Consider the following 26,034-nt stretch of genomic DNA (forward strand, 5'->3'; position numbering starts at 1 on the left):
CCTTATTGAGGTTGCAGGAACAAACCATCCCGATGTCTAGAAGGAATAGTAAATATGGCAGGCGACCAGCTTGGCTTAACAGTGAAATCCTTGCTGATCTTAAACACAAAAAAGAAGCTTACAAGAAGTGGAAGATTGGACAAATGACCAGGGAGGAGTATAAAATTATTGCTCAGGCATGCAGGAGTGAAATCAGGAAGGCCAAATCATACTTGGAGTTGCAGCTAGCAAGAGATGTTAAGAGTAACAAGAAGGGTTTCTTCAGGTATGTTAGCAACAAGAAGATAGCCAAGGAAAGTGTGGGCCCCTTACTGAATGAGGGAGGCAACCTAGTGACAGAGGATGTGGAAAAAGCTAATGTACTCAGTGCTTTTTTTGCCTGTGTCTTCACGAACAAGGGTCAGCTCCCAGACTGCTGCACTGGGAAGTACAGCATGGGGAGGAGGTGACCAGCCCTCTGTGGGGAAAGAAGTGTAGTGAAGCCCTTTGGTTCCTGGCGGTTTTTTCTTCTTGGACGGTGAACCACACCAACTCTCTGGAAAACTACAGGAGCAATTCAGGGTGACACCAACACAGTTGTCATGAGGGCATTTAAGGAAATTTTAGGCCAATAGGTGATCCTGTCCTGGGTCCATACTGACCTTGGGGTAGAGATGTGAGGGTGATTCGGAGTTGACATTGGCCTCATACACATCCTTGATGAGACTTTTGGCACTCCTAGACTTCTCTGTGCTGAGTGCAACAGGAAAGTTGCCATGAACATCCAGGCTTTGTTCATGAAAGGAATGTAAAATAAGTAGGGTTTTTCCAATATAGGTATTGGGGAAGAGTCAATGGGTCACTAGGAGTACGAACCGACCTTGTTGGTCTCAGTCCCTAGTGCTAAAATGGGAGACTCGTAATCAAATCAGAGGAGGTGAGTTTGTGCAATAATTTCATAACTCCTCTGTCACTTGGAGGGGGTGATTCTTGTGGTATAAACATGAACTGAAACATTTCAGGTTTTACTCCTAGGATTGGGTGGCTCTGAAATGTACAGATGTGGAGTCTGTCTGGGAATGGAAAAGGGGAAAAAGAGATTCTTCTTCTTCCAGTATGGTCTTCCATAGTTTGATGATAAAATGATTTTATGTTCTGAAATGTGATGTTTTGTTTCCAGCATAATTATTTTGAGCACTGATTTGCTGAGTGCTGTACAAAACTTAGACCAAAGATACAGTCCTTGTCCTGAGGAGCATCCAAGCAAAGTAAAATCTTCCCTCTCCACTGCACTATGGCTTTGGCTGATTACATGAAAGAGACTGTTGCAGGTTTCTAGATGGTGCTGTTGTAGCTTGTGCCTAGCTTGTCCTCTCCTTCCCAGTTTCTGGTGTTCTCTCTTGTGTCTACTTAAGTCAAGGAGAAGAGTAAAGGTATAAGGTTCCTGGGATAAAGGCTGTGATGAGATGGAGCTGCATATGCTGCAATTACCTATTTACACTCTCTCTCTCCCTCCCACAGGCACAATGGCTACAGTGACCCAGAAGCACTTCTTGGAAGGGCAGACTTACTCTGTCCCTCTGATCCAACCTGACTTGCGCAGGGAAGAGGCTATTCATCAGGTTGCAGATGCACTTCAGTATTTGCAGAAAGTGTCTAGTGATATCTTCAGCAGGTATGTTGCTGTCACACAGGGAACTGGGACTGATGCTGAGTGCCAAGCAGGAGAAAACCAAATGCTGCAATAAGACTGTGGAAGTGAAGGGGCCTTGGAGAGCCACCAGAGTTCCAAAGGAGGTGGGGAGGGCCAGATGTACCCCCAGCAAAAATAGACTGAATTCAGGTTTGATCTGAGTGTGGTATGATTAAGGCTAAGATTGTGTCATGATATTTTTAGTAGGGCTGTCAAATTAACAAGTTAATTGCAGACCCTCTGGGTGTAAGGGGAGCATCAGCTGCTCCAAAAAACCTGTTTGGTCAGGCTCAGTAACACAAGCTGCCACCAGAGGGCGGGAAGAGACAAGGCTACAGAAAGCAATGTACTTCTCATCCCTGCATTTTTAAAGTAAAAACTAGGGCTGTCGATTAATCACAGTTAACTCACGCGATTAACTCAAAAAAATTAACTGCAATTTAAAAAATTAATTGCAATTAATCGCACTGTTAAACAATAGAATACCAGTTGAAATGTATTAAATATTTTTGGATGTTTTTCTACATTTTAAAATATATTGATTTCTATTACAACACAGAATACAAAGTGTTCAGGGCTCATTTTGTTGTTGTTTTTTATTACAGATATTTGCACTGTAAAAATGATAAAAGAAATAGTATTTTTCAGTTCACCTCATACAAGTACTGTAGTGCAATCTCTTTATCGTGAAAGTGTAACTTACAAATGTAGATTTTTGTTTGTTTGTTACATAACTGCACTCAAAAACAAAACAATGTAAAACTTTAGAGCCTACAAGTCCACTCAGTCCTACTTCTTGTTCAGCCAATTGCTAAGACAAACAAGTTTGTTTACGTTTATGGGAGATACTGCTGACTGCTTCTTATTTGCAACGTCACCTGAAAGTGAGAACAGGTCTTCGCATAACACTTATGTGCCTGGCGTTGCAGGGTATTTACATGCCAGATATATTAATCATTCATATGCCCCTTCATGCTTCAACCACCATTCCAGAGGACATGCTTCCATGCTGATGATGCTTGTTAAAAAAATAATACTTTAATTAAATCTGTGATTGAACTCCTTGAGGGAGAATTGTTTCTCTCCTGTTCTGGTTTACCCGCATTCTGCCATATATTTCATGTTATAGCAGTCTCAGATGATGACCCAGAACATACTCGTTTTAAGAACGCTTTCACTGCAGATTTGACAAAACACAAGGTACCAATGTGAGATTTCTAAGGACAGATACAGTACTCGACCCAAGGTTTAAGAATCTGAAGTGCCTTCCAAAATCTGAGTGATGAGGTGTGGAGAATGCTTTCAGAAGTCTTAAAAGAGCAACACTCCGATGCGGAAACTACAGAATCCGAATCACAGAAAAGGAAAAACAACCTTCTGCTGGTGGCATCTGAATCAGATGATGAAAATGGGCCACTGTGCCTTGAATCATTATCAAGCAGAACCCGTCATCAGCATGAACGCATGCTCAGCCCCCTCCCCCCGAGCCCTGTGCTGGCTGCAGCTGGGGCTGACTCCCCCGCCCCCCAAACACACACACACCCGAGCCCCGTGCCTCCTGAGGTTGGGGCTGACCCCACCCAAACCCGAGCTCCATGCCGCCCAGGGCTGGGACTGACCCCCATCCCGACCTATGGGGCTGATCCCTCCCCCACCCCCAAGCTCCATACCTCCCCCACCCCAAAGCTCCACATCTCCCCCGGCTGAGGCTGATTTCCCCCCTCCCCAGCCCCCCATGCCTCTCCTGTCTGAGGCTCTAAAGTTTTACATTGTTTTATTGTTAAGTGCAGTTATTTTTTTTTAAATCACTTGACAGCCCTAATTTTTAGTAATAGTCATGTACAGGTCATGGGCAAAAAAAAAAAAAAATTCATGGAAGCCATGACCTGCCCCTGGCTTTTACTAAAAATATTGGTGACAAAATTGGGATCTGTGGGTCCTTACCCGGCCTGAGGCGGGTAACTGCACAGGGACTAGGAGTTGCCTGCAGCACCTGGGAGCTCCGGTGTACCCCTGCCGCCTGCACCTCCGAGGACGTGGGGCCGGGAGCTGCGGGGTATCTCCGCCTCTGGCACCCATGGTGCCCAGGAGTGCGGGGGGGTTCCCCACGGTGGTTGGGAGCTCCGGGGCCCCACTGCCACAGGCGGCTTGGAGCTCTGGGAGCCGCTCCTTGCCAACCACCGCGTGGCGGGGGACACGGCAGCTCCTGACCACCACCGCAAGCTGAAGTCATGGAGGTCGCTGATTCTGTGACTTCTGCAACCTCCATGACTAAATCGTAGCCTTAAGTATGATCAAAGAGTTGCCTGTGCTGAGTTTGCTTTTAGCCTGCAGCAATTTGGTAGTGTTTGTTTTTAACTCCATGGCAGGCTGCCACATACTGCAGTCCTATTTCTGCCCCAGTTCTGCTCAGTTTCTTCTTTTTCGCTTTTAAATGGGAAATCTTACGATTTATGATAACTTGCGGTGTCTTTTTCTTGTTCTTTGTTGTTTGAGCACTGCAGTAGAAGATGTCTTTTGGTTTTGATCTCTGCTCAGCCATGTTCATAGAATCATAGAATCTCAGGGTTGGAAGGGACCTCAGGAGCTCATCTAGTCCAAGCCCCTGCTCAAAGCAGGACCAATCCCCAATTTTTGCCCCAGATCCCAAATGGCCCCCTCAAGGATTGACTCACAACCCTGGGTTTAGCAGGCCAATGCTCAAACCACTGAGCTATCCCTTGTACTTAGTTGCAGTATGATTCCTCCCTAAGTTTCTAGTATCTTGCACCTGCAAGTGAGTACATTGTGAGAGCTGAGACTGTATTTGAGTGTCTGCCTGTGTTCTGTGTGTTTCCCGATGGTTTCGTGAGCGGCCAGAATGAAGATCATATTTAGAAATTCAACTCGTGCGTTGTGTCTTACCAGGATGTTGTGAACTTTAAGGTTGGGCCTAGTGTCTCTAGCATTACTTGGTTTTGAATGAGTAGTTTGTGTGCTTTCATCAAATGACTAATTTTGGTCTTTAACTGCTCTTTGAAATGGTATCAGCAGTTCAGTATCTTCCTTATATATTGCTCAGCAAAGGCAGTTGCCTTTGTTCTGCTCTGCAGCTGTTGTTGGACGAGTTCCTCTGTCCGCCTAGTTCATTTGCAGGATTTACTGTAGAGGAATTCAATGTACTTTGCTGTTAAGTCCTAGTCTTTGGTCCCAGATGAGTTGAATTATTCTGTCAAATAGTTCTTGCAGTGGCTTTAGTGAGGTTGTATTTGCCTAGTATATTTTTTTATGGTTTAGATAGATTTCCACAGTCCTTTCTCAGATTGGATTTTACAGCCAGCCTGAAACTCTTCTGGTTTATTGTGAGGTCTAGGCGTGTCCAATTCAGGTTGTGGGATCTCTCTAAATCCATAAATTTGGCTTTGCTTTTTTTCCCCTGGCAGACCATGGTTTCAGTGTTTCCTAGGACATGTTTGGCCTCGGTGCTAATAGCATGTCTTTAGCTGGTGTAGATTCCTCTTGAGAGGGTGATAGTATGTTTAGGTTATTAACATGAAATGTCTGCTGTCCTATGCAATTGTGTCGCAAGAGTCCTGGGTGCAGGGATTGCTCCAGTCAAGCAATTGAATCACTGACATGTAGGCTGGAATGGATAGACCTGAGGCTTTGTTCTCTCTTATTCCTTGCATTGTGGGAGCGCTGTGGGGTTGGGGAGGTTAGAGGGACCCCTGGAGGGGCCAGAGACATGCAGAGGGGAGGTTTTATGGGAGCCCCGGTGGATGGGGTCCCTGTCTGAAATCCTTATTCTGTGCATGAATAAAGCTATCAGTTAACAGGAGCTGTTCTTTCATTTCTGTACTTGCTGCTTTGTGAGGCAATGCGCTGTAATTTCCCTGGGGATGAGAGCCTGCTCCTTAGCATGCAAGTCACTCGCAAGTCCTGAACACTGACTGTGACATTGCTCCCTCACTCTTCAGTGCGCTCATGACTTCTAATTACTAATTTTTTCCAACAGAACAGGAGACTTCATTGGGCCCTTTGTTTGCTTTGCCTTTCTTCTGAGGTCTCTGCTCTCCAATATAATTAATAATGATTTAGTAATTATGCAGGCGTCTGATTAAAAGTTCCCCAACCTTGGGTGTTCTGTGCCAATCAAGAGAGAGGCTTTCAAGGTGAGAACTTTGCTACTTAGCAAAAGTGGCCTCTTCTCTTCCCTGAGATAAGGCAGCTATATCTCCTATTTCCAGGAAGGAGCAGCCTTATCAGGAGGAAGCTGCCTGTTCTGAACTGCAAATCACCAGCTCACTGTGTTGAGGGGAGAGAAACTTGTGCAGTATAGCAGGTTCAGCTGAGTGTGTCGAGCTCCTTGCATTTGTGCTGTGAGAGAGACAGAAGTTTTGATGCTATGTTGTAGCAGCAGATTGCTTGGTACTGCACTTCCAGGAGTGGCAAGGGAATCTGTATAACTGCCTGAGGTGGAGTGGAAGAAGGTCTGATTTTTTCTCCACCCCTATCCTTGTTATGTGCTCTAATGTCTGCTTTGAATTTTAACTGGATGATGATGTGAATGCCAGATAAATCAGATTTCTTCTTGTTAAAACAATCTACCTGAGGAATGAGAGAAGTGATCTTCCTCCTGAGGACACTTACGCTCTCCACCCTCGGGAACATGTTGCCAATGCTATAGAAAGGGCACCAGTGATGTGATGAAGGCTGTCATGGACTGTCTAGGTCTCACATAACCCTCGGAGAGGGGCAGAGGAGGGGCATATGCTGGTAGGTTAATGGCAGCCCAGGGGCTGCCACAGTGAAGAAGACGACATGTGGAGTTAGCTGCCTGGAAAAGGGCACAAAAGACATCTTTGCTTTTGGGAAGAGGGAGAAAGGAAAGGAGAAACTTCTTGCAGCTTGGGAAGGTTTAGGAGCCACCACATGTAACAAGTGCAGAAAATCTGTGCCCGTTCTCTCCTTTGCAAATGTTCTGTCCTTGGCTTTGGCTCTGGTAAATTACTTGGTGGTGAAAGGAGCATTTCTCATGGTTGACTAATCTGTGAAGAGCCAAAGGGATATGGGGGTGGGGTTATCTGTGGTCAAGACATGTAGTTCTCCCATTCACAGATAACAGCCAGAAGAATTTTAAGGTTAGTTTAATGCTAGTGAAAGGTGTTTGACAGCCCTGAAGAATGAGTCCTCCTATTTTCAGAACAAGTAAAGCTTTTGGGGAGGGGGAGGGTTCTTGTGTGAAATACAGCATGTGACTGCAATAGCAATGTCTGATCTGTGCTGTGGTTGGATTGTGACTAAGAGGCACCATCTCCAGGGAATGGGTAGGAAGCTTGGCCTCCATGACTGGTTTAGACCTTAGCAATTTGGTTGCTGCCACTAGGAAGGTGATGTTACTGTGTCACCACAATGGGGTGCTTACATCGGTGAGACACATTTAAGTGTTAGACACAGGCCCAACTAGGTCGACACAAGGTGACTTAGTTTGAGCTAACTTTGTTGTGTATATCAGGCCTGAGACCCATCCAGGGCTGCCTCAAATGGAATACACCAAACTCAGGTGTGCTGGTAGCATTTGATATAGAGGCTAGGCCCTAAACTGGGACAACAAGCTCACTTGTCACTTGAGCTGGATTTGTGCAGGAAATGGCCCAACTTGATTATCATGCACATTGTGTAGAGAGTTGTCACTTTGGATGGGCTATCACCAGCAGGAGAGTGAATTTGTGTGGGGGGGTGGAGGGTGAGAAAACCTGGATTTGTGCTGGAAATGGCCTAACTTGATGATCACTTTAGATAAGCTATTACCAGCAGGACAGTGGGGTGGGAGGAGGTATTGTTTCATATTCTCTGTGTGTATATAAAGTCTGCTGCAGTTTCCACGGTATGCATCCGATGAAGTGAGCTGTAGCTCACGAAAGCTCATGCTCAAATAAATTGGTTAGTCTCTAAGGTGCAACAAGTCCTCCTTTTCTTTTTGCGAATACAGACTAACACGGCTGTTACTCTGAAACCTGTAGTATAATGTGTAGAGAATCAGATAGGGATTTTAGGATGTTTTGTCTTTTAAGTTACCTTATTTGTGTTTTTACTGCCACAGCATTTACATTAATTTTGGTCTGGAGTTTGCTTGTCATGTCCCGGCTTCCTCTGTGGTAAGTCACCAAGTCCCAACAAGAAATTCTAACATTTCTTCAATGCACACACAGAAGAAAAGTTTAACACTTAAAAACAAACCCAAGCAAGTCTCCGTTTGTTTGCATTTCCTTATTCCCTCCCTATTTGGATGGAACAGGGGTTTGAGGAAACTTAAGAATTTTTCCCCATAGAGGATTATAACTTCAAAAAAATTAAATCTACTTGAAAGAGTTTGTAGATACTAGAAACTTTAGGCTGCTGTTTAAATCTGTGAAGAACTTTTATATTCATGTTTTAGAAAGGAAGTGATGGAAACATTAAGGTTCTTTTTAGGCCCGTTGGGAAACAATAAGAATGATGCAGAGAAGCCTACAAGCCTAGGGCGGAAGTAGAATGGGTGGAGTCATTGGTGACTGGGGAGATGGGGAGTAGCTAGTGGGTGTATTCAACTGTTATTGAATGTTGAAGAGGAGAACTGGTGGAGATGTGAACTGTTAGGGGATTTGGCTGGTTAGGATCTAGAGATTTCTGGAAGGTGGGCAGAGCATCTGATGTATAAAGATAGCCTAGTTCTAGTGTAAACTTAGCCATGTTTACACTGGCGCATAGGTCAGTATAACTTACATTGCTCAGGCGTGTGAATAGTCCACACTCCTGATTGATGTAAGTTATACTGACCTAAGTGCCAGTGTGCAGAGCACTATGTCAGTGGGAGAGCTTCTCCTGCCAACATAGCTACTGCCTCTTGTGGGAGGTGAAGTCATCAAACTGACGGGAGAGCTTTCTCTGTTGGCTCTGCGTCTTCACCAGAAGCGCTACAGCAGCTTAGCTGGGGCACTTCTAGTGCAGAGGTAGCTTCGCTTTTGAATGCATTAGGTGTGTGTTTCTCCTGTTAACTGTAGGAAATGTGAAAGCTGTTTGGCAATCAGTAAACACTAAGAATTGATTACAGTGGTGCAGCCCCTTCCCTGGCTCCATGTGAGTGAGGATCTGGGGAAGTCTTGTCCCTTATGGACGTACTGACAGACTTCATGCATATCAGAAGCTCTAAAGCTTTGGGGAGAGGGTGGGGGGGGGACGGGAACACCTATTCAGATGAATGGAGAAGTTCACATATCTCAGCTATTGTTTCAGGCTGTATTCGTCCCCAGGGGTATTCTCAGTCGGTGGAGAGCATCACATTGAAATGAATGGGCCACATCCATGCTCCTATGCTGCAGAGGAATATGCAGAAGGAGCCCTTTACCTCCATCATCCCTCTATCCTTCCTGTTTAAAGGACAACACTTCTATGTGCTCTAAAATCCACAAGCTTGCATGGATTTTCTTGAAATTTGCTATGCTTCGTGGGAGTGCAGAGTGAGGTTTATGACCCACATTTGGGGTCATTTGAGCCAAAGTTCAGAGATATAAGCTCCTCCCCCCAAAATATCAATTTTTCAAAGTTTCTAGGGTTTTTTTGTTTTGTTTTGAAGCAGCACTGGAGAATCAGTATTGCTATGGTGGGTCAGAATAATCTCAGTTGGTTATTTATTTATTTTTTATTTTTTTACCCAAGGTAGTGCGGGGCACCAAGTCTTTGTGGGACCCAAATCATCAATGGTATTTAAGAACATATTGACTTCTTTGCTAGCGTAGTGTGTAGTCTGGAAGGATTACAGTGCGCATGCGCCAATAAAATAAAAACCCACGAGAGGGTGTCTATGCAGCTGCTTTATGCTTTTCTGGCATAATGCTGACGCCAGTGCCCCTGCTGACCACCCTGCTGCTGATGTTTCTAGTCCAAACCTTAGTCCACCTGTGCAATAAAGATTTAGTAGCTCATGTTGCTTGCTACAAGTTGTCTCAGCTCAAAGTGTTTGTATTTGAGGGGGAGGTTTACTATGATCACAGCAGAACAGTCAGCAGCTGATCTAACCAAAATTTTTGTTTTATCAGGTGGAGAGGAGATGGAGAGCTGTGACAGAAGCGGGGCACGGGGGCAGAGAGGGGTTGGAAAATGAGGATGGGTGGTAGGCAAGCCTTGGATTGGTTGTTTGAGGAAAATCTGTATGTTACTAGCCCCTGGGCAGGGCCGGGGAGGGGCAAGTGGCTGCTTCCTGATCTCAGGGCAGATTAATGTGATGTTTCCAAAGACATGGGGCGTGGAGGTTTGGAACTCAGGCCAGGCTCCCTGACTGCTGAGGGAAATGAAACGTGTGCGCTGCCAGGGTTACCAGCATGTGGGTTCTGGCTGATTCCTGGATCACAAGGTTGCAGAAGTTTGCGGGAGAGCAAGGAGTACACCATGACATGGGGATTGCTGACAACAGGCTGATTTGGGTAGAGAAAGGTGGCCTGTGTTGGGATCATGTTTTGCCCACATTGCAGCATCTAACTGATGACATAAGAGGACCTACCGGATATTGTGGTGATTCACTCGGGCAGAAATGATCTGGGCCTTATTCGCAGTGCACCTCATACAGTGTGTGAAAGCAGATTTGGATGGCATCAGAGATCTGTGTCCGGGAGCTGCAATAGTTTTCTCTGATTTGTCTGAGCAGCTGACTAATTGCTACAGTGACAGTATGAAAGCTATTAATAAGTGTTGGAAAAACAGTAATCAGGAAATTGGAGGGTTCATGGCTGACTGGAAAATGTGTACCATATGGCATAGAAACATTACAAGCTCTGAAACCCCCTGTTTCTTGGAGATGGGGTACATTGGACAGGGGTCAGAAGATCTTTCTCTCAAACATAAAATTGTCAGTCGTTTGGAACAGAAACTCTGTCTGTGATTTCTCTACTGGCCCTGCCACAAACTCCACCCTCCAACCATTCTGAAAGACCATTCCACTGTAACATAATTGTCCTTCGCTCCAGGCACGCATGTGGGTTGGGTTCCAGGAAGGAAGAAGCAATGGCAATAGATATGTATGTACACCAGGAAGCAAGGACTTCAGGGAGATGAGATCCCTGCTTGCAGTGGGGGTGCCTGGGTACAGTAGTGGGGAGGAGGCCAGATTGGAGGGAGGAACAGTTGGGAAATGGGTCAAGGGGATGGCTGGGGAGGTGTGCCGTAGCAGGGCTAGTGGGGCCCAGTTAATGGGGAGGGAGAGAGGGTAGCTGGTTCGGTATGCAAATTGCAGGACGTGATATGCACAACTGCTTAAATGATTGCTAACTCCTACCAATATTTAAAAAAAAAAGTGGGAAATTCAATGGCAAAACACTACTTTAAAACTGAGTTAAGGTTGCTTGGTGGGATGTCGTCCCCTTGCAGAACACTGAGATGAGCAAAACTCAAACTTCTGAAACTCAGGAAATGCACCGTTTAGGTTGCCCATGCACTTAACACATACACTTTTACTCTGCCAACCCCACAGTTGGTGAAATGTACAAGTTCTTCACCTCCTTTTACAACCCATTCATTCTCATTCACAGGATTTCATCTAACACTTTTAAAGTGGTGGTGGAGTGCACGTCACCCTCCCTCTGTTCCCTGGGAGCTGACTGTAGCCAACGGGAATTATTTGCCTACACTGCAAGTGCAGTCACTGTGTTACACTAAATGGTGGAGGCAGTAGCAGGGCCTGCTAGTGCATGTATAATATGAGGAATGTGTGGATTACTTTAAGGTGTGTGACAAAGCTGTGATTATGATAGGAGATACGTTTTGCATCCTCCAATGTGTGTGAGCAAAGGTAAGAGCTGCCATGTGTACCTTCAGGATCCAGTATGCATCATTTCAATGTGTACATTATATAATAGCAGGGCACAGGGGTTTTATTAGGAAGGGCATTATTAATAATGAGCAGCCTAAGCATTTATTATATGCATGCAGTCCAGGTAAAGTGAGTGTGATCAGCATCAGATGTAGCTGTGCTGATTGGTGGAGGTACCATAGTTAGCTCTGCTTGGTAGAGTAGTATGTGTGTGAGAGAGCAAGTGAGCTGTGGATTACTTTGAGGTGTGACACAGCTGTGATTGTGATATGAGGAAGTGTTTTCCACACTCTTGAGGAAAGGGAAGAGGCGCATGTGTACCTTCAGGCGGCTGCATGCATCATTTCTATGCAGAATTGTATAGCTTAAGTCAGTAGCAGGACATAGAGTTTTTATTGCAAAGGCTATTATCTGCAGTGAGGCGGAATATGAAAAGATTCTAATGCTTTTATGATGATTAAGTTAAAGTGAAGGTTGAGATGATATCCTGTGGGTAAGTGTAAGGGAGCTGTAAAAGGCTGGAAAGTGTTTCTTAAATTGTGCATGTGTGGTGTTATTTTTGAGGAGTTTGTGTGTGTGTATGTATACACACCAAAATCTGAAACCTCCTGAATCTCTAGTGCCAGAAGTCAGTGTGAGTAGGTGCATATTGAGGCATTGTTCAAAGAGGGTAGAGGGAAGGTAAGGTGGACAACCTTTTTTCCCTTCGTTATCTTTTAATAGTATTAAATGGAATCCTGTGGTGAGAGTGAAAGGAAGTGAAGAGCTTTACTACTGGGGGAATTCTGCACCACCACACATGCTCAGAATTCATGTGCCATGCAGAATTTTTTTTTCTCAGCAGAAAATACATTCTGCATAGAAGTGCTTCAGTTATGCCTTTCACCCACCAGGGGCTGCTGTTTCGCCAGAAGAGAAAGCAGCCACTCTCAGGTGGGAGGGACTCCAGCAATGAATAGGGAAGAGCACCCTGCCCATGGGGCCAGGTGAGGAGGCACAGGATATGGGGGGGATGGACAGTATGGGGTATGGGAGGGGTCACAGACTGGAGTTCAGAAGGACTAGTGGGGGGCACAGACTGGGGTGGGGGCTGAATGGGAGTGGGGATGCAGGGACACATGCTTACAGGGGAGGAGGGTGGCTGAGTGGGGGTACAGGGACACATCGGGGATAGGGCTGGTTCAGTGTGGGTGCAGGGACACATGGGGATGGGGGGAGGGACGTGCAGGTATACTTGGGGACAGGGACAGATGTGCCTGACTGAATGGGGAGAGCTTAGGGTCAGCCATGGTCTGCATGGGGAAGGCTCCCCAAGTCCCTAACAATCCCCCCCCAAAAAACCCCACCTGTTTCATACTTCTCCCTCCCACACCCAACAACTCTCCAAGTTCACACCCAGGCTCCTTCAGCTCCTCCGTTACCCCTGACTCCCCTGAGTCTTTGCACTGCTTTTGAGGGGTGTGGGAAGTATGTTTCTATATTGTAGTTTTAAATGAATACCAAGTTCTGTATTAATATGCGTAGTAAGGAATCTATTTGACAAAAAAAAATTTCCAGAATCTTTTTTGTTGTCTGTATTGTTACAGACATACTTGATAACAGGTATTTTGAAATAAATGACCAAAATAATTGAAACTGGTGTGATTATATTGTGTTGTTTTGACAAATAAAATATGCATAATTTTAAAATATTGTGCACAGAATTTTAAATTTTTTGGTGCAGAATTCCCCCAGGAGCAAGAGCTTGTACTTTTCAGCAAATGTGGGGTTGGCAGAGTAAAGGTGTGTGTGTATTAACAGGGCTGTATTGGGGCATTGCTGAAAGAGGGCAGAGTTAAGATTTCATAGGCAACCTTAACTGCATTTTTCTGGCTTTCAAAAGTTTGAGTTTTGCTCAACTCATCATTCTGCGAGGGGTGATGTACCTATCACCTAGCAACCTTAACTCTGTGTTAATGACATTTTTTTTGCCACTGAATCTTTTTGACTTTATGGGACAGATATGTTTATATCAATCTGTAAACTCATTGTTTTGTGAATGCCATTTTGACTGCATACTGTACTATGCCTTTCGCTTTTGCACTGTACCCTCCATCTTGAGCTGGGACACCCAGGTGGTATTAGGAGAAATCCTTACACCTAGCAGAGGGACTAACAATGGGAAAGCCACCAAGAGTAGTCAACTTCAATCATTTTCCCTTGAAACGGATCCACCCCAGGAGAATTCTGTTTAAAGGCTTGATCTTCTTCAGCTAGGGGGCTTTCTCAACAGCCATCCCCACTGCCAGGAACAGGAAGTCTGAGCAGGAGAACTGGGGAGCAGGAGGGTCCTGGGACCCCAAAAAGACATTAATCAAAACCCAAAAGTAGCTAGGATGCCTGAGAGAGGGTTTTGCCTGAAGCACTTGTTTTTGCCTGGATCTGTAAATCTTGTGCTTTGTCTGTCAGTAAAGTGTATCTGGTTTAAAAGTTTCTTTACAAAATCTGTGTGTTCTCTTGTTTCAGCTGTCACAAGATCCTGGGGCCTGGTCTGCCTAGCTACGTTTTTCAGGCCTGTGAAAAATTTTGCACCCTGAGCTGATGTAGTTATGTTGACCTGGTGTAGATGCATCTAGGTTGATGGAAGAATTTTCCATCAACCTGGCTAACATCTCTCGGAGTGGTGGATTTACTGCATCAACAGGAAAACTCCTGCCATCACTGAGGAACCTTCTAAGCTATGGTGCTACAGTTGCACAGCTGCAATGCCATAGCTGTACTGCGGTAGCTTACATACATCCTAAGAGTTACATTGTAAATCAAAGTACCCGGGAGGGCGGAGCTCTGGGGAGGGCATGCTTAAGCTATTTGGGAGACTTGGGAGAATCAGCACTTGTCTTGGGGCCTAGAGCGGCTGGACTGCAGAGTCCCACATACCCAGGAAGGGGATGCCAAACAGGGTGTCTGTGTGCCAGAGAGGCCAGACTAAGAGACAGTGTCTGGAAGCTGCTCTGTACCAACAGGGTTCAAAATAAATGGAATCCAAAGCTAGGTCCCAATTCAGCAGCCTGGTGACTGTCCACAGAGGGAGCTCAGCTAGAGCTGTAATAGCTTAAAATTGAAGGAAATGGTAGGAGACAAGAGAGTGAATGGAATTGAGTAATGAGAACAGGTAATTCCTTTGAAATAAAAATGTAAATATTGTCAATAATTAGCAATGCAGAACTCTTGCTCACCTCCAAAAGGGCAGAGTATCTGTTTCTTTGAGTTCTTCAAGATTAAATATCTCTCTTGAAGTAGAAGAGCAGAATATTAAATTTAATCCTGCAGTTGAGATACTTTTGATGCCATTGTCATTGAAATGTAGCCATGATTACTTTCGTCCTCGTTCCAGGTCTCTAGCAACTCTTTAACATTCAGGAGCAGTCTGTCCTGGGACCCCATCCCCCCAGAATGGCAAAGTTCAATCAGTTATGCCATAAGTGACTTACAGGCAAAGACTTGAACTTGATTAGAAAGCTGTAGCTTGCTTTTATGCTAACAAGGCCTGCAGTATAGCACAAAATGTGCCATTAAAAGAAATGATGGAAGCACTCACACAAACAGATTGAAACTCACAGGTCTCTTACTAGATGCCACAAGTGAAGAAAGGTACAGTTTAAGGACTAGCTAAAAGCACCAGTATTAATACAAGATGTTTGGGAAAACTTGAGAAATTATTTCGTAGTATCTACAAAAGCATCCTTATAATGGGTGGGAAAGTGTTCCTGCTGAGTGCTGGATCTTACATCAGAGGAGAGAGAACCTTGCGTGCAGGCTGCTGAAGATTCCATCCAAGAGTGCAAAGGGAAACATGACAAGGTTTTAGCCATATGCTCAATCATGAAAGTAAATGAGCTTCAGGTGCAATCAGGTTAAACTGCTGATGTATCAGTTCTCTCTTTTAGTGTTTAAGAAGCTGGCCTAAAGCACAGTGCAGAAGGTAAAGGGGGAAAAGAACCTTCCACAACCACCATCGGTCTCAGGGTCTGTTTATTTTTAAAAGAATTCCTCTGCTTCCCAGTGATACTTTGGTGGAATGCTCAGAAAAAAATTTCTGTATGCTTTCATCCATGTTTTGAAATTTGTACTGAGAACAAGGAAGACTGATCAAAACAGAACGTATATATTTTACAAAAAGCACTGTACAGAAGGGCACTGTACAACCTTGGAATATCTTTTTATTTTTTTTAAAACCCTTGCTTGAAAGTCTCTCAAATTGCATCAGATCTCTTGATGTGGGGAGGAATGTCAATTTTAGGTGGCAGCTCTCCAGTTCTGTTGTTGAAGTCTGATCCTGACTCTTAAGACAAGACAAACTCCTGCAAAGGTGTGTAAGGGTGAAAGAAAAGAATAGAAAAAGGATAGGAAGATGCGCTTTTGTCTCTAGTTGCTTGTGGTCTTCCAGCAACTTAATTGCATAGTGTGACCCAATTAGTCACTCTTGGACCCTGGCTGTACTCCCTTTCCTCTGGAACACATTCTCTGGTGGTTCTTCTGGTGGGTCTGTGGAAGTCAGAGTTCACCCTTCTCAGGAACCATTTCAAATTGGTGCAGATTGGTCACAGAAAAGTGTTATAAGGCTGGATGTGTCAGACTCATTAAACCGAAGGCTGGAGGAATAAAGATGGCAGCAGAAAATGACACACTAGAAAAAGAATAGTAGTAACCATAGGTTAGCATTTCAGGAGTTACACAGGACATGGCTATGGAAGTGGTGATTGATTCCCTGTTCTCATCTCATCTGGTCATGATATTTCAGGCTTGTGGAGAAAAGAGAGGCCCAACAGTACGATAGTATATCTCTTATGTCCCAGTGTGTGGGAGCAGTAACCATGGTGATGCCCACTTTTTGAATCAAGTTGCCAAGTGCTCCCCAGAAAAGAGATGTCCACAGGAGTCAGTGGCAACCTTTCCACATTTAATTTTAAGTTTTTGGTAGTCGATATATGAACACTTCCTTTCATGCTAAAGATTCTGTACCAACCCTCTGGAAAACTGCTAATCAAAAATTCATGTTGTCCAATCAAATTCAGTTCACACTGTTTCTTTGACTGACTTCTTCGCTTTCTTTCAATAACTATTTTACATGTCTAGGCTAAAATTAACTTCTGCCACGTCTCACCCACTTTGGCTTCGCAAAACCTTTCTAAACATTTTTAACAGCTGAGATTTAATGCTACGGATGCCACATGTGCAGTAGCTGTCTTTGCCTGTTGGCCAAGGAACTTGAGCCAAAATAAGTGATTCTATAGATGGAATGACTGTTTGTTCCAGATTCATAACTAGGTTTCTATTAGGAGGGAAGAAAGAGGCATATGTTAAAAGAGGCATATGTAAAAATACTCTTGGCTGATAATTCCTATTTCACCAAAGGAGAGTTAAGTGAGTGGTCAAGTTGAGTGACTAAATTGAAAGGGATTAAAGAAATGAATCCAACTGGCCACTGGCTGACTGCTTAGCATGTTTTAATCCTTATGGTGCCTAGAACAGAAGTACATAGAAGCAGTACACACTAGCCAAAAAGATAGGAATGTCCTGCCTTTCATCAAATATTAATGTATCATACAATGTCCAAAAGCACAAACTAAAATGATGTTCAGTCAGAAGACTGGCTGCAAAAACTTTGGAGTGTGATCTGAAGCTCTCTGAGTTGGGGCTGTGACAGCAGCAAGAAGAAGTCTGGAAGGCAGGAGGGCAGTGGAGGGTGGGAGGAAGGTATCCTAAGCCAGGACCTCTGTGTTGCCTACTGTCAAGGCTGAATCCCCACTCCGTCACTCCGATTGCAGAAAGTGGGGGCCTGCAAGGATTCTAAAAATTAATACTTTCCACTCTAGGCTTGTCTTAAGCTCCCAGTTACACTTTTTCTCTGACATTGGCTTGGTAAACGCTGCCACCACCCAAATGCAAAAAAAAAAACCCTTGGACCCAGGAAGGAGCACCTGGGAATTCCTCCCTGTGGGGAACCCTCAAGCCCTTTCTCTCTCTCTCTCTCTCTCACAAACACACCCATCCGGGGAAGAGCTGAGAAAGAAAACAAAGGAAATTAGCTGTTGCCCCCAGCTAATCAAACAGCATATGCACAAACCTCTGAGGACATCAAAAATCCAATCCTGTTCTTAAAAAGCTAAATTTTATTAAAAACAGAAAGAAAGAAAATACGTTTGGAACTTAGGATTTTGCTAGATTTTAAAGGCGCAATTCCAAAAGTTAAGCACCCAAAGTAGTTTGTTGGGGGTTCAGCTTAAAGGTTACAAGCAAACAAAAACATCTGGGGTTAGCACAGAGGAGAGCCACAAGCCAAAATAAAGAAATAAACCTGATCGCATCTATCTAAACATTTGCTATCCCAATGAGTCCTGCTAGGTATGGAAAATAATTTTTTATACCTGGTTCAAACCGTACACAGCATTGCTGCGCTGTGTTCCTGCAGCCCAGAGAGAGCAACCACAAACAAAGGGAAAGTTTCTTTTCCCATTTTAAAAGGTTCTAGCCTTCCCATTGGCTCTTTTGGTCAGGTGCCCACTTTTTTTTCTTTACCTGGGGGACTTTTTATCCCTTTACAGGTAAAGTTAGTAAAGAACAGCTACCAAGAGGGATTTTACAGCTAACTGGCTGGCTGGGTGTCCATCAAAGGGAGCTACCTCCCCCGCCCCCCTTTATTTATCACACCCACCACAAATGATTTTCAGGCACTGACAGCAGAGATACCCAAGTGGACCTTCAATCTGCTGCTAGAACAAAGTGATCCTTTAAATAACTGGGTTTCAGAACAATGTAGGGTTTTAGGATTCTCTGACTTCTCAAACTGTGATGGGAACTGGATAGGCAGTGAGCAGGTATTGTGGAGCACGAGTGATATGTTCTCCAAGTGATCCATTCCCCTCAGAAGCTGCACTTGCTGATGTTTCTGAAGGCTCATCCAGGGCTGTTGCAATGGTGTGTTCCAGCAATGCGGGATTGACGTGATAGAAGCGTGGATAAATGTGACAACATTCTAAGTTTGCAGTCTCCTGGCATGGGAGGAAGAAGTGGCATTTTCTGCATACCCAAAAGCAGACTTGAAGAGAAGGTGAAGGGACCCTTTGAATGTCTGAGGAAGAAACAGAATTATTCACAGGTGACTCCAGCAGAAGCATCTATAGGAGTAGGTCAGTGGCATCAAAGTGAGTAGTCTGGACTGCACCCAGGTCTAAAACCTAAATAAGGATGAGCCTTTCCGATCTGGACCGGTGACAGCTCTCCTGTGCTCCTCCATGCTAGAGCTGTGAAATTGACAAGAAAGGCTCTCACAACTTGGGCTGTCACTCCAGGGTGGGGTTGGAGGGGGGGCTCCAGCTAGAGCCCAGTTGCCCCGGGAGCTCCAGCTAGAGCCTGGCTGCTCCCCAGGTTCCTCTTTCCTAGCCAAGCTGCTGCCTGAGCCCTGGCAGGCAGCCCCCCCTCCCCCCCGCCCCTCTTAAGTTGGTGGAAATGCTCCTGGTTAGGATGCGCACCACTGACAGAAGGAGGGCAGTGTGGACATGAACCACTGCAGTAATTACTGTGGTGGCTATAAGTCGACCTAACAGAGGCTGAGTTAAGTTTGTAGTATAGACACGCCCTCAGTTTCTGGAGCACAAGATGTAGCCACTGTCTTACTGCCCATGCTGTGAGGAGGTCCATGGCTATGCTGTGGGCACTACAGCAGCACCGCTTTGGCGCTGCCGTGGTACTGGAGTGTAGATGCCTCCTGTAGCGGTGGAAGGGGTTTTTCCGTTGCTGTAGGTCATCCACCTCTCTGAGGGGCGGTAGCTAGGTTATGGCAGCATTCTTGGGTCAACCTGGCCACATCTCAACTGGGGTTAGGTCAACATAGCGGCGATGCTAGGGTTGCCAGTTTGGGTTGGACATATTCCTGGAGGTTTCGTCACCGGGCCATCTTTAATTAAAGATTAATCTTTATTTTCCTGGAGACTCTAGGATAATCCTCTATGGTGCTCAGGAGATATGAAAAATTCATACCCCTGAGCGCTAGCTATGTCAAGCTAACTTTTAAGTGTAGAGCAGGCCCAATGTGACTGTACCTGAAATGTCACATGGTATGATTGCAGCCTCGGACAGGAACAGTGGAGACATGAACTTCGGCTTACTCTCCCTATAACCGTACTCTGCCTCCCTCCATGTATGTGCCCTCTTACCCTGACATCGCTCCCAATCTCCACTCTCTTCATAACTTTCACAATGAGCAGCTCAAGCAAAGCTTGTGGCCTTCTGCAAACCGTGTTCTCAACCAACGTCATGTGGAATCTTCCCTTCCTTCAGCCGCTACCTGCTGCAGACTGCTCCTAACAGCTGTGTGGTGGAGGAGCTCTAGGCCCACAGTGTGGAAGGTGAGCCAATCAAGAGTATTCCAGAAAGAGGGGATTGCTCTGGAGAGTCCTAAGGGAGTAGTGGATGGAGATTTCCTGTTTTCCCAGTTAGGGGAAACATCCAGTTTTTCCCCTAGGTGATTTCAGTTATCACCCCACAAATCTGTCACCAGGAAGCAGCTTCTACTCCACATCACGTGACACTGGAGCATGAGCAGAGGGGGAAAAAATCTCTCTGTCATTTCAACTTGTCTCTGGTGCCATGGGACACCCCTTCCCACCATCCCCCAAAATAAATGACTTAGCCTGCAGGTTTGGCAGCACTGTCTGAACTGGCCCCAACTCCCTCCGTCGTCCTGATGTCACTGTTTTCCTATGCAATGTGATAGCTTTACCTTCTCAACCAGTTTCCATCACTGAACTCACACACACAGGCTTGAGTCCTTTCTCTTCCTATGGATGAGTTTCTTCTACTCAGTCAGCCCTGAAGGAGGAGACACAGAGAAGTCACTTCATTTTATAGGCATGACTTCCATCAGGGGTTTAGTATGGAGGAAACAGTCTGGAAAATAACATTGAGTGGCTTGAAATGTGTATTTCAGACTCCCACCAATATAATTGGGGGGAAGGGGAAGGAAGAGTGCAAAAGGCCTGCTCTTCACACTTGGCTGGCACATTACTTTCTCTCGTTATGGTCCTTTTTCTTTGACTAAATGTGGTGCTGTCAATTGACTTTGTCTGAAATTCTATAGGATTGAGATCTGAGTGTAAATGCAATCTCTATGTCAGCAAAAAATCTATTTCTGGAGCTAGCAAACACTCATGAAATGAGAAAAACTCCATTTATAGAGCAAGGAAGGAGAAACCTCATTTGTTGAGGAAGAAACCCTGTGTATTGAGAGAAAAAGAAGGGTCTGTTTCATGGAGGGAATGTGCCATCCTGTGGCCGTGGAGGTGTGTGGGGGGGGGATGGGGGAGAGCATGGAAACATTTTTGGGGGTTGGGGGATTATTTAGGTATAAGGGTTTTGTAAGTGTACTCCACCCCCTGCTCTCTAAATAGGTGACTAATTCAGGAGCTTATATCTTCTACGGCAGCTGCCTTTCTTAATTTATCCAAAAACAAGGATCTTGTCATCCTAATTAAAGCACCTTTTAAACAAATGGGGCTTGAAGTTTTTACTGCTAATACTGTGGTTTTGGAGCGGCATTCAATAGCTGTTTAAGAGGAGCCCCTTGATTCAGATGAGAAGCACATGAGCACTCCACATCAGCAGGATAGGGCTTTAGGAAAGAGGGTGCGATGCTGTATGGCTGGCATTCTGTCAGTGTTACTGCTGTGGTGAGGTTTCAGAGCAGTGGAATTTCTTTCTGATTATCTAAGATATTAGAGGCACCTACCACCTTAGTATCTCAGCACCACACACAGTTCTGTAGAAAGCACAAGGTCCTGTGTTTGCTCCATGGATCTAAGGAGTGAATTTTTTTCAAAGCTTTTTTTTTGCTCTAAATCGTGGCTTTCTGAATATGGTATTGTTCAGAGTGTTTCTTGCTGGTTCCATATCAGGGTGCTGATTTTTGAGATGGTTTTTCTAGTCTTGCAAAAACTCATTCTGAGCTTTGAGAATCAAGCTGTGTTCTTTCTTTCTGAGGTATGGTCAGAAAAAGATTTTGAAGGCCAAATAATGCCCTCGGTTATACTTGTGCCTACTGCATTATCTGCCTGTGGGGTTGGATGGCTGCTACACTGGACATGGTTTGTCCAGCAGAACCTTTGTTATTGATGGTGACGTGCCACAAGGAGAGAAGCCAGCTTGTCTGTCAGAACCCAGGTTGCATTTGTGGGGATGGCACTTAAAAAAACATCTGTGCACTGAGCAAATTTGAGCAGGTATCAAGGAGATGCAAGAAAGATGGAATCCCATAATACCATTATTAATGATTTGTCTACAATACACTTCCATTTTAAGGAAGTCATTACTTGGGGCAGATTTATTCAAAAGGCACAGAGGGAAAGAAGATTGCCTGTCTATAGCTGTTCTCAAACGGGGTCACTGGAGGGCCATGAGCTGCTTGAATCAGAATGATGGTGCATCTGTCTGTTGAAGCGGTGACCATTCTGCTCAGGGGAACCCAGTCTGAGATTCATTCTAGGGATGTGGTGTTGTTCCACAGAGCGTGCTATGCCTCTGATATTTATCTAGTCTCTCTGGTGGAGTATCATCATCTTAATGTAAACCCTAGGCCTCTACTTTTTTCAGTGGTGAGCCCGATGTCCCCACTCCCCTGAGACTGGGTTGCTGGCTTCAGTATCTGTGTTTCTCATGGTGGCTCCTTCCACTGGTCCCAAAGACCATGAATCCCTGTTCGGGTCTTAGCCTTTTTGGAAGCTGTACAACAAACAGATGTTTGCAGTGACATAGGGCAGCCATTTCAAAACAAGACAGTATATATTAATCACCTGGAACATACTATTTTAGGGTCACAGGGTTAGAATGGTAGAGTAAAATGTACATGCATGGCTCTCTCCTAGCTTGCTAGCCTCTGCTTTTTTTAGTTAGGTGGGCCCTTCTTTGCCTTGGTCTGAGAGGTAGACTCCCTGCTTGCAGAAGGCTGCCTGCCTCCCCAACTGGTCCTGGCTCTTATCTCCTCACTGCACGGGGCAGCCCGCATCCATGGTGTTCACACGTTTTGTCTCCCTTGGCTGGAACTAGAAGTTAATGTCCAGTCAGCGGTCATCCATTGCCTTTGCAAGGTAGCTCCATTCACATGTTGACAGTTTTTGCTAGGGCATGTCTGAGTTGGTATGAAAATTATGTGACAAATACCCATCTCTTATTCCACTAGTCCATGAAAGAAATGAACCCCTTCATTCCCACTTGGTAACAGTACAAAAGTGAGTGGGGGAAACAGTCACGCATTTTTTTCATAAAAATAATGCAGACATTTCCCATGTTCTCCACAGGGTGTCAAAGGTTTTTCATGGGCAACTAAACATAAACCCCCGAGTGCGTAAGCAAGCACTGTGGTTTCCTCTGGGGAGGTGTTGGGGTCACAGCTGGAGGGTAGAAGATGAGTCTATCTGAAGGAATGTTCATCTGCAATATGGGAAATACTTGTGTACAAGTAGGCTTGTTACCAAGCCTTTGGTACTAGAGTGAACCTTTTGAGATAGAACTGGGAGCTGAAATTAGAAGCACAGATGAGAAAAGGAAGGTGTCAGTCAAGGGTTGTTTTTTTTTTTTTTTGAGCCAGTGATAAACTGGCAGCAGGAACGAACTGGTAACCTGTCAAGCAGGGGCTTTGAGTTACTGGGAGAGGATATTTTCTGGTGCTGCTGGACTTACTAATTCTCTCGTTACAGTGTGTATGGTAACACCCATTGTTTCATGTTCTCTATGTATATAAATCTCCCCACTGTATTTTCCACTGAATGCATCCGATGAAGTGAGCTGTAGCTCACGAAAGCTTATGCTCAAATAAATTGGTTAGTCTCTAAGGTGCCACAAGTCCTCCTTTTCTTTAATCCTGGAAAAAATGCTGAGGGATCTTGACATTTAAGAACTAATTGGCAGTAGTGATCACAAGATAGTAATGAAGATCTCTGGCACCAGAACAAAAACAGCTAGAAAAATGTTGGCAGAAAAACTTTGAATGATAGGGCAGGGAGAAGTAGAGACAGATTTAGATTGATACAATGAATTGTAAGAGGGGTTAATTACTACAGCAAATATGTAGCAACAGGTGAACGTGTCACCAGGAAGAACAAGGACATAGATACCACGATGATGGGCAACTCTTAAAAGCCCAGGTGGCCCACTTACCAAACCTGCTGGCATCCAAAATGGAGTGGGGGAAGGACAAAATGACTGGCCCTCATTAGAAGGTGCAAGTTGAAAGGGGACAGAAACAAGTGGGAGAAGAAAGCCCATGCTGCTCCGGCAAAACTGTCTGCTAGTGTTTTTCTTAGGGCGAGTCCACACTGGCAACGTTCAAGAGGTCTCTCAGCGCTCTAAAAAAATCACCCCCATGAGGTGCGCTGAAACTTGCTGCGCTCAGGAGGGTGTTTTTTTCACACCCCTGAGCGACAAAGTTGCAGCGCTGTAAAGTGCCAGTGTAGACAAGCCCTTACTTGCAGGTTACTTTGCCTACAAGCTCCATGCTTGTGGGACAGGCTGCTTTGCCATGGCAGGCCCTTTCTCTGACTTGGGCTTGTTTCCTCCTGACTTTAGTTATACATGGATGGATCAGTGTTTTTATGAAGGCTGGCATTTAAATTATACACGTAGATATACACGAGTTAGCGTTCATACCAGGACCACCTTCTGATAGATATACTGACAGGCAAAGTGTTGAGGGCTTCAGCTTAGCAGTAACATGCAAAGAGAATGCTGTTCGATCACACACTCCATCGAAGGGTGGGAGAATACCCTAAATAAAGCAAAGGAGTTCATTGGTGAGACCCCACTTTGAGGACACGTGAATGGGGTTACACCTTTGGTTCAGAGAACGGGGGTGGAGTGGGGTGTGGGGGGTAAATAAGCTTAAGCCTATGCAAAATCTTGCTATTTATTTACTCTATGCACTGTTGTTGCAGCCATGTCCCTCCCAGGATACTGGATATTACCTCACCCACTTTGTGTCTCTATTTGTTTACTATTATTTAGTTGAGAAAAGAAGTAGTTGTAGGAATAGTTACACTGCAGTGCAGAATTACTTTAAAAAAAAAAGTGGTTTTTTTTTCACATTTAGTCAACCATTACAAGTAAGCTGCAGCTGGAAAACACGTGGCCACCCATGGGAACTTAAAAAAGAAAGCGCAAGTTAAATAGTGGCGAGAACAAGAGCCTGGAAATCAGGATTCCTGGGGGTCTATTGCTGACTGTCGCAGAAGGCTTTTTGGCTGGGGACACGTAACTCTGCCCCTTTGTGTCGTAGGTATTGAGGATTATTTAACATTTGGGAATTGCTTTGAGCTCCTGGGATGAAAAGCAATGAAATTCAAACCATTATTAGATTAAATATACAGAGAGGCCTTTTTCCTTGGAGGGTGATCAGCATGTGGTCTTCTGTCACAGGGAGAAGAAGATTCCACATACTAGAATTTGGAGGTGGGGGGAGCGGAGTGGCTAGTGCTTTGAACACTATTTATATCTGGTTATTTTTTTTGTTTTTGTACTTGCGTGGAAAAGTTTGCTGTTAATACAGCATCTAGCACAATGGGGCCCCTAGGTGCTACTCAAAAGAAATAATAACCTGTCATGGGATCATAAGATTTGCACCATACTGTATTGAACAACTGGCCCATCAAGTCTGGTATCTTTCAATTGGAAGATCTAAATGTGTTAATGAATGACGTCTAACGCACATGTGAGGTAAATATTATCCTTTTTTACATGGGGGAAACTACAGCGAAGACCCACAAGCCTAAAGTCATGTAGAATGTCTATAGTAGAGCTGGTAGGTAAACCCCATGAGTCCTGGACTCCTTGGACTCCAGCCATGAAATAGCCCTTCCTCTAGAGTGTATCTACACTAGACTTCCCTCCGTTGTTAGCGTGGGATGCAACTCCCTGTGCGTATGCTAGTTATGAAAACGCTGGTGCTTAACACCATGGGTGCCACTGATGAGAAATGTTAAGCCTGATGTAGACTAGGCTTAAGGTGCTTTACAAAGGATTCTGACTCATGTGTGCACAGGATTAATCAAGCTGTCAAATTTGAGATGGGAGAGGAATTTCTCCCCAGGATGTCTTGGGAAATACCACTGGAACCCTGATTGCAACCATAAATTTATAGCTCCTCATTTGTGGGGATTGAGCCTTCGGAGGGGAAGATCCTTAGTGGTGGGCTGAGGATAGGACAAAATTGTGGTAGCCTGGAGTCTCATTTAGTTTTAATTCACTGTGGTGGGAACACTCTCAATGAAAGATTCAAAGACAAAAGGAAATTATTTTTGAGTGTGAAAACATACCCTGTGGAATGTAATGCACACAAGATCCTGCTGCATGTAACCTGACCGTTCTGAGCTGTATGAGCTCTGAAAGGAAGTTTGGCCTCTAGAGAAATTGGACTATATGCTAACACTTAGACACCTGCAAATCAGGCTCAAGGAGTAATCAAAGAGTGATAAACATTAATTAGGGTAATAACCAACCCCTTACTGGAGGAAGA

At 44.8% G+C, this 26,034-nt stretch overlaps 1 protein-coding gene across 1 annotated transcript in view; it reads left to right on the plus strand.

The window, feature by feature from the left end:
- Positions 1 to 26,034, plus strand: part of WASHC1 (WASH complex subunit 1) — a 71,883-nt gene that overhangs the window by 24,138 nt on the left and 21,711 nt on the right. Inside the window, exon 2 of the mRNA XM_084640611.1 lies at positions 1,501 to 1,654. Coding sequence (XP_084496737.1) covers positions 1,506 to 1,654 — 149 coding nt within the window. The 5' untranslated portion in view covers positions 1,501 to 1,505. The remainder of the gene's footprint in view (positions 1 to 1,500; positions 1,655 to 26,034) is intronic.

This window comes from Lepidochelys olivacea (assembly GCF_965140295.1).
Source record: "Lepidochelys olivacea isolate rLepOli2 genome assembly, chromosome: 1".
Classification (NCBI taxonomy): domain Eukaryota; kingdom Metazoa; phylum Chordata; order Testudines; family Cheloniidae; genus Lepidochelys; species Lepidochelys olivacea.